The sequence below is a fragment of the Capsicum annuum genome, chromosome 4, assembly GCF_002878395.1.
Source record: "Capsicum annuum cultivar UCD-10X-F1 chromosome 4, UCD10Xv1.1, whole genome shotgun sequence".
Classification (NCBI taxonomy): domain Eukaryota; kingdom Viridiplantae; phylum Streptophyta; class Magnoliopsida; order Solanales; family Solanaceae; genus Capsicum; species Capsicum annuum.
This window is the reverse complement of record NC_061114.1, coordinates 1,756,772-1,764,920: the sequence shown is the minus strand read 5'-3', so window position 1 is coordinate 1,764,920 and position 8,149 is coordinate 1,756,772. Positions and strand designations below refer to the sequence as shown.

The window sequence follows — 8,149 nt, the reverse complement described above, 5'->3', positions numbered from 1 at the left end:
ACATACCGAGGGAGTGTGACGTTACCTTGACACAAGTATCAACACTTGATTCCATACCTAGAAGCAAGGGTCACGTACCGAGGGGGTGTGACGTAGGCAACTTACCCGGACGCAACACGCAAGTATCGATGGGTAATTCCACGACGGTGAAAGATATGCATCCCGAGGTGTGTTTGACGTAGGCAGCATACCTGACACAAGTATCAAAGGTAGATTCCACGCCTCGAACCCGTACTTTGTCACAACACGCAAGTATCGATGGGTGATTCCACGTCGGTGAAAGATCCGCATCCCGAGGTGTGTTGACATAAGCAGCGTACCTAACACAAGTATCAACGGTGGATTCCACGGCTCGAACCTGTGATTTCAAGTCACATGGAGACAACTTTACCGTTAGGCTGATAGCCTACGATGTGTAATCTAACAATAACAACTAGTTATGATCGCTGAGTCTAACATTTCATATTAAAATATGTCAAAAGGCTTACTCATGTATAAATTTTCGAAAAAAATGTGACGTAAATACAGTTATATCTGTTAATCTCTCTGGAATCTTAACTAGCATTAACAAGCTAGCTATATGATCCAAAAACAACAACAATGCTGTCAATCTTTTCGAAATGATCACTAATTTCTTTCTCCTTGCCTCAAGAAGATGATCAGATAGCTGATAGATGATCCATTCGTAAAATTCCTCAAACAGCATCGACAGAGCTTGATACTACCTTGCTATGATAGATCAGAAACTGATAGATTACATAAGACGACCAACGTAGTGAGCTCGGGGATACTTCTCTTTAAGTTGCGGCCATTGCACGAATAACTGATCTGCCATGTGTAGCTTGTAAAGAAGCAAACCGCTTAAAGACAGCTTCCTAACTCTTGCAATGCTCTCGACATAGAAAATCGATGACCACCTAATTCCCAAAATCTGAAGCAATCGAACTTCCAATTAGTACCTCAAATGTTATCTTGAAAGATCGTAAGAAACTTAAAAGTGTTTGCAAGTTCGATATCAGTATGACTCAGCTAAGTTGCACCGACTCTCCAAAATGTTGCCGCACCCGTGTCGGATCCTTCAAAAATACACTATTTTTGGCGGATCCGACACACATCTGTCTGACAGTTTTGAGGAGTCCAAGCAACATAGTGACTGAGTAGTCGAGTGCTCTCTTGTGATTCATTAACTGTTCTCTTCCACCTTTTGTTACGTTTTTTCATTTTTTCTAACAGGGATGGTGCCAACGAGCCTGGAGAGGTCAGAGGATAAGAGTTCTCAACAACATTATGACATGACGCATCAAGGAAAATAATTATGGACCGACAAAGAAAATACAAAACGGTCCAAGTAGTTGCTGTCCTATAATAGAAAATATATGTTGCTCAAATTCTCCAAATATGTGGCATCAACCGTGTCAAATACTCCGAAATGAACTACTTGGGATGATCCGACATGCATCTGTCGGCACTTTTGAAGAGTCCAAGCAGCATAGTTGAAAATACAGGAATGGATGTGACTTTAAGATCACGATCTAAGTTGCACGGACTCTTCACTTCCGACGCTGCACCCGTGTCAGATTCTTCAAATATGCACTATTTTGGAGAATCCGACACACAGCTGTTGATATTTTTGACAACTCCGAGCAACATAGATAGTATGATCCATTTAATTCTAAATCAGGACACTTAACAGATATTCCGTGCATGTAATCAGTATTCTAGCAACCAACCTAACGATACAAATAAGTTAAAAGAACAAAAGATTACCCTCTAACAAACAAACCTTAAAAAGGAAGGCGATTACACATAGCGGAATGCACGTTCCTGGACCATTGCACAGAATCTGAGACAAAGTACCAAATAAAGATAAATCAGAACACCGTGATATGCAACGGAAAAAGTAACCGCGGAGTGGCAAGTTCGGTTTTAAGGGGGAGGGGAACAAAAGGTAAAATGAGAGGTTTGTCCGATACCACTTGGGGTCTGATCTTTATCAGTAACCACAATGCGTGTGCAATGGCAATCAATGTCGTTCCGACTGAGGTTATATATGATTGGCCAACTTCTCGACTTCGATATATCTGCAGGAATTCAGCTCCCTCTACTTCCTCAAACGCTTCCTAGATAAGAGGTAGCCCTATTAATATAGACAATTAAGGAATAGAATATCATGATCAGTTAAGGGCTAAGTTGCGTGGACTCTTCACTTTTGATGCAGCACCCGTGTCAAATTCTCCAAAAATACACTAGCTTTGGCAAATCCGACACACACCCGTTGACATTTTTGAAGAGTCCGAGCAACACAGGTTAAGGGAGAAGAGCAGGCTTCTGTGGTGTTGCATATGTATTTCGAATATTCTAAACAACTAGAAGAGAAAACACTCGTCTGGACCAAAGATAGGCAATCCCAAAGAACATACAGACGACTTATAGCTAAACTTGCTCGGACTCTTCAAAAATGTCTACGGTTGTGTGTAGGACCCTCCAAAAATAGTGTATTTTTGAAGGATCCGACACGGGTGTGGCAACATTTTTGGAGAGTCCGAGCAACTTACGTACCCAACATATATACATGGAACACATCCGCACAAATATCTTTCATTTATTATTGCAAATAATAAGTAGGACTTGGTATACAACATCTATGTATCTACGTGAGGCGGGATATACCGATTGTTTGATGCAGTGACATACCGTAATTTGATTTTTTAAAATTCATTTGATCTTATGAGAAATCATGTGATTTTCCATACTGCAGGTCAAACCAAGTTCTTGATATATTTGCAAAAGATAGGATCGCGAGTCCAACCAAGTACTAAGATTAGGCGGCTCTACAAGAAGCAACACATTTTGATCGGAGTGATCTTTAGGCTACAATGATATTCAAGACAAACTTCCCGATAATTGCCGCCTGAGGTTGAACATACATGGTTTGGCTCTTTAACACCTCTACTTGTAGAAAAAGTCGAGTCTAACATTTCACATAGAACAGCGTAAGCAAGCAACTAGGAACAAGGATGGAGCTGGTTAACCGATGGCCCATGTTGCTCAGACTCTTCAAAAATGTCAACGGGAGCGTGTCGGATTCGCCAAAGCTAGTGTATTTTTGGAGAATCCCGACACGGGTGCAGCATCGAAAGTGAAGAGTCCATGCAACTTAGCTGATGGCTATATTAGTCACTTAGCAATTAAGGCAATGAAATATGAGCGAGATATTAAAAGCGACAGGAAACTTAGAAGCCTATTTTAAAACTGATAAAGGTGACGCTGAAAAAATCGCAGTAATCATGTGTTAACAGTGTAATGTAAATAATTTTATCCTCTGTCGGTTAATAGACACAAGATACTACTACACGCACCATTCCAGTTGTCATTTTTCGACATACTGTTGTCCTCATATAAAGGGGAAAGCAAACCACCAAATAAATCAAACTGATGTACTATACCTTACCGAGCAAGGAGTCCTCAAACACGTGTGCTTTTTGGAGACTCATATTATCAGTAGCAGCAGCAATATAATACCTCGGCTTAAACCTCTCCGTTTGAAGGACATATAATAAATTTAGCATTTCTGCTGTGTGACCACCTGCATTATAGTCGAGCTTCAAATATTAGAACGAGTAAAAACAAATGGCAGTAAAACAGAAGAAGAACTATCAGACATAAAACGAGACCTGAACCCAGAACAATAAGAGTACTGAGGGATCGTGGTGATTTGGAATGAAGCGGCTTGCTGCTCCTAAAAAGAACATAAATAATCCGTACAACCAATATAGTGATGACACCAATAGTTAATAGAACTGCGATATGTAACGATGCCATGGTGGTGATGCAAAAGAGCCCCTTCTCCATTACAAGAAGCTTTGCCCCTCCGCTGAAGATAGAGATCCTAAATTACATTTCAATCAATCAGCATAAGTTCCAAAACACAAGCTTATAACTGTAAACAACATTCATTTCATTAACGATTCTACATGATGGCTATTGATTATACATGTTTTGGTTTACAAAGCCTAAGTGAAAATCTGAAGCTTGAATAGTGAAAATCTTTTAACGGCTAACTACCTTGATAGACGAGAACAACTATTAGTAGCTTTACAGGAGATAATAACTATCAAAGTACCGTTACATAAAAACATAAACTCAAATGTCTGTTTGAGTAGAGATTCGGATATTATGGTTGTTACAAATCAGTTTATTTGAAAGGTCTAGATTTAAGATCCACAGTATCGGTAGAAGGATTTGGTAATGACTTCAAGCTTATTATCCCAAACGCAGAATACTTGTCACAAACGTTTCACATCAATCAATCAGCTATTCATCAAAATAAAAACTAAAGAAAGATACTTGGGAGTTAGGATCAGTAATATGAATCCTCGTTATCCATTATTCTATATTAGGCTAGTTTCATTCTCATATTTTTAGACAATTAGTTCTCTAAAATTAGTAGCTCGTTTTTTTATGATGGTGGTATCCAGTCCAGTTTATTCTCACCTCGACTAATTCCACAGGATACCTTCTACCTCCTATCAGCACAAGCATCGGACAACTCTGTCCCCCATGGTCTGGGCAGACAAGAAGATTTCACCTAGTATTTTTTTTGTCTCAGCTGAAATTTAAAAGCGTGAGACCTCATCGTTCTCCCCTACGCGCTGCCTTTGCACTAGTCCTACGTTAATCAAAATAAACTGACACCTCACAAACATCCCTCCTCTCTAAGTCAAGTTAGCTTATACATTTATTTACCCGCCTCCTACATCCTTAAGTTTACTAAAAGTCGTGCCTTCTTAGCTTCTCTCTTTTCCTTTGTATCTACTATTAGTAACTATGTATACCGCTATCTACTATTACTCTTAATAGCAGATCGGCACAACCATCACACCTAAAAATTAGTACCAGCTTCGTTCGGAATGAAGCTGGACCCGTGGGGTTATACCCCTCTTGATCTAGCCCTGTGTGAAGAACATAGGGACACTGTGAAGCAGCTCATAAAGTTTGATCCTAAGCTGATTCAAGTCAGAAGCAGGGAGAGGAAGACACCGCTGCAGTATGTAGCTGAAATTAATGATGATGATCTTCTCAGAGAGTTTCTCATAGCTTGCCCCACCGCGATCAAGGACCTGACCATTCAAGGAGAAACAGCTGTGCATCTCTATGTGAGAAACAGAAGGATTCAAGCTTTTAAAGTTCTAATTGGTTGGCTTCACCAGACTGACAACAAAGAAATATTGGATTGGAAAGATAACAATGGCTCCACAGAGTTGCACATTTCTGCACAAACAGCTCGAGTTGAGGCATGCCATGTTTCTTGAAATGATCAATTTTCTCTCATCTTAATTTCATCTATATATGACTATTAATTTAAATGGATGAGTTCTTTCAGTCAGTATAACTTCTTGGTAGAGTTACTAGATGATTGTTTGGCAATGATTGAGTTTATTAATACTTGTTTAAAACTGGTGACTAATTATCAGGTTATAAAGTATTTAACAAAAGAAAGAGTGGATCTTGATGTCAGGAATCAAGAAAATAAGACTGCTCTTGATATCGCTGCGGATGGAATAGCAGATCATCAGCAGAATCATTCAGCTCGCTCTGTTGCTTCGAACAAAGAATATGTACAAATACAGGAAATATTGCATAGAGCTGGTACAATGTATTCATCACAACTTCCTAAGTCCATTACAATGGTGGATGTTCTAACAGCTCCATACAAAAACGGGCGAATCCAAAAGAAGGCAAAGAGTGCTGTGAATTCGCACAAAAGGATGAGGATAAGCGAAATGCATATTTGGTAGTTACTCTTTTGATTGTAACGGTTAGTTTCCAAGCTGTTCTCAGTCCTCCAGGTGGCGGTTGGCAAAGTGACGAGAAGGACAACAAAAACAATAAGAATAATACGGCTCTGGTTCTGCCACCACCACCTTCCATCACAACAATGAAATATTCCGAGTCCTCCATCCAGAAAGCAAACGGACCAGTTCCTCCTCTTAATCTAAAAACATTTCTAGACGGAGTAATCTTCAAAGAAAGTCTTTTTACCCATTTTTAATAGTGAATTCGATTACTTATTCTGCCGCACCGACTTACATGCTGCTGCCCTTCCATAGCCATGACACTATTTTGCTGTTCGTGTCACTTATGTTTCTCATGGCAGCATACTCAATGGAATTTGAGAGTGTGAGACCTCATCGTTCTCCCCTACACGCTGCCTTTACACTTGTCTTACGTTAATCAAAATAAACAGACATCTCACAGACATCGGACCCAAATCCCCCTTCTCTAAGTCATGTTAGCTGATACATTTATCTCCCCACCCTACATCCTTAAGTTTACTAATGTCGTGCCGCCTTAGCTTCTCTCTTTGCCTTTGTATCTACTGTTAGTAACTATGTATACCGCTATCTACTATTACTCTTAACGGCAGATCAGTACAATCATCACACCTAAAAATCAGTATCAGTTTAACACATTGCAATTAACAGAAAATTTGCAACTTAATTTTTCAAGATTACAAAAAATTGAAAGTTTCTCTTTATACAACTCAGCTCATAAAAATTGAAACTCTGCAAAACCCAATTCATAAAACTTGAAATTAAGCAAAACAAAATTCATAAAAATTGAAATTAAGCTAAACCCAACTCAAAAAAATGAAATTAAGCAAAATTCAAGTCACAATAATTGAAATTAAGCAAAACCCAATTCATAAAAATTGAAACTTTGCAAAACCAAATTCATAAAAATTGAAATTAAGCAAAACCCAAGTCACAATAACTGAAATTAAGCAAAACCCAATTCATAAACTTGAAATTTAGCAAAACCCAATTCATAAAAATTGAAACTTTACAAACCCAAATTTCACAAAAATTGATACAGATAAAATTCAATGGAACATAAATTTTCTTGAAATATTCAAAGGGAAGTAAGTGAAAGAGAAAACAACTAACCTGCTATCATCTGAAATTCAGTAGAAAGTCAATTTGATTTTCAAATTTTGCACAAATCACTTCTTGATTTGGGGGTAATAGGGAGCTGGATCTTTCTAAGAAAGAATTATTTTAATTTAATTATTCAAATTCTAAAATCTAAGATTATTTTTTATATATATATTTTTAATTTTAAGTTTGATAGAAATATTAAATACTTGTATATAATTTTTAAAATTATTGAATGATCATAAATAATCTCAACTATCAAAATTAAAATTAAATAATTATTGTTGGTTTGAATTATAAATACTCAATATTTTGAACATTATATATAAAATGAAGTAATATATATCAAATTTTAATATTTAATTATTATATTAATTACTGCACATATTGGGGTAAATATGTAAAATGCACTTCCTCCATGAACGGATAATTTTTTTTCTCTTACATTTTTGGTAGTAATTATTTTTTTCTTCAAATTAATTTCAACATAGAATATAAATATTATTTAATAGGAATATTATAATAAAGTAATTATGTTATTAATTATTTATCTTAATCAATATGTGACATGTAAAATTAAACGGAGAAAGTATATCTATTTATTGGTTTGGGGTACCAGTTTATTACCCTCTCATCTTAAATTACTTGGCTCAAAATAATTGATATGTTTAAAAATTTAAAAGATAATTTTTTATTATTATTATACTCATATTAATTGACAAAAGTTTCATTTAATTAAATACGTAGACACTTTTTATTAGTTTTTGGCAAAATGACCTTTTGGACCCCTGTACTATGTCGATTTTGTAAGTTGGACACTATTACTCACATGTTTGTCATCTGGACCTTTGAACCATTCAAAAGGCAACATTTTGCACCCTTTGATCGTTGACCTTGCCTATGTGGCAAGGTCATGCTGACTAGAACAAGGAGAGTGTACCCACTTGACCGGAGTGCGAGTAGGGGTCATTTTTTGGCCAATTTAACATTAAATAATTAAAAAATAAATTAAAAATATAAAAATTTTAAAAAAAATTAAAAAGGGTACTTTTTTTTTCTCCATCGTTTTAAATTTAAAAATATTTTTACCAATTTAAAAAAACTTTTAAAATATTTTTAAAAAATTAAAATAATTCAAAAATATTTTAAACTTTTTTTAAAAAATTAAAAATATTTTTATAATTTTAAAAAAAATTAAAAAAAGATCCTTTTTT

General features: G+C 36.2%; 2 protein-coding genes across 2 annotated transcripts; one reads left to right on the top strand and one right to left on the bottom strand.

Annotated features, from left to right (window-relative positions):
- Positions 1–473: 473 nt before the first annotated feature.
- LOC107868434 (UDP-N-acetylglucosamine transferase subunit ALG14 homolog) lies at positions 474–7,099 on the bottom strand. The gene is made up of 6 exons (XM_016715120.2): positions 6,948–7,099; positions 3,675–3,889; positions 3,447–3,586; positions 1,974–2,120; positions 1,784–1,843; positions 474–931 (listed from the first exon to the last, which is right to left on the bottom strand). Exons 2-6 carry the CDS (start codon positions 3,850–3,852, stop codon positions 755–757), a joined length of 702 nt encoding a protein of 233 aa, XP_016570606.2. The 5' UTR covers positions 3,853–3,889; positions 6,948–7,099; the 3' UTR covers positions 474–754.
- LOC107869357 (ankyrin repeat-containing protein BDA1-like) lies at positions 4,911–6,234 on the top strand. The gene is made up of 4 exons (XM_016715894.2): positions 4,911–5,294; positions 5,475–5,656; positions 5,707–6,032; positions 6,158–6,234. Exons 1-4 carry the CDS (start codon positions 4,911–4,913, stop codon positions 6,232–6,234), a joined length of 969 nt encoding a protein of 322 aa, XP_016571380.2.
- Positions 7,100–8,149: the final 1,050 nt, after the last annotated feature.

Excerpts from the sequence above, each read along its gene's own strand:
- LOC107868434 (XM_016715120.2), bottom strand. The coding sequence starts at position 3,852 with ATGGAGAAGGGGCTCTTTTGCATCACCACCATGGCATCGTTACATATC. Across the intron at positions 1,844-1,973 it reads TAAAGATCAGACCCCAAGTG|ATTCTGTGCAATGGTCCAGG; the intron begins GTATCGGACAAA and ends ACTTTGTCTCAG. Across the intron at positions 932-1,783 it reads TAATCGCCTTCCTTTTTAAG|ATTTTGGGAATTAGGTGGTC; the intron begins GTTTGTTTGTTA and ends CGATTGCTTCAG.
- LOC107869357 (XM_016715894.2), top strand. The coding sequence starts at position 4,911 with ATGAAGCTGGACCCGTGGGGTTATACCCCTCTTGATCTAGCCCTGTGT. Across the intron at positions 5,295-5,474 it reads CACAAACAGCTCGAGTTGAG|GTTATAAAGTATTTAACAAA; the intron begins GCATGCCATGTT and ends ACTAATTATCAG. Across the intron at positions 6,033-6,157 it reads CGGAGTAATCTTCAAAGAAA|CATACTCAATGGAATTTGAG; the intron begins GTCTTTTTACCC and ends TTCTCATGGCAG.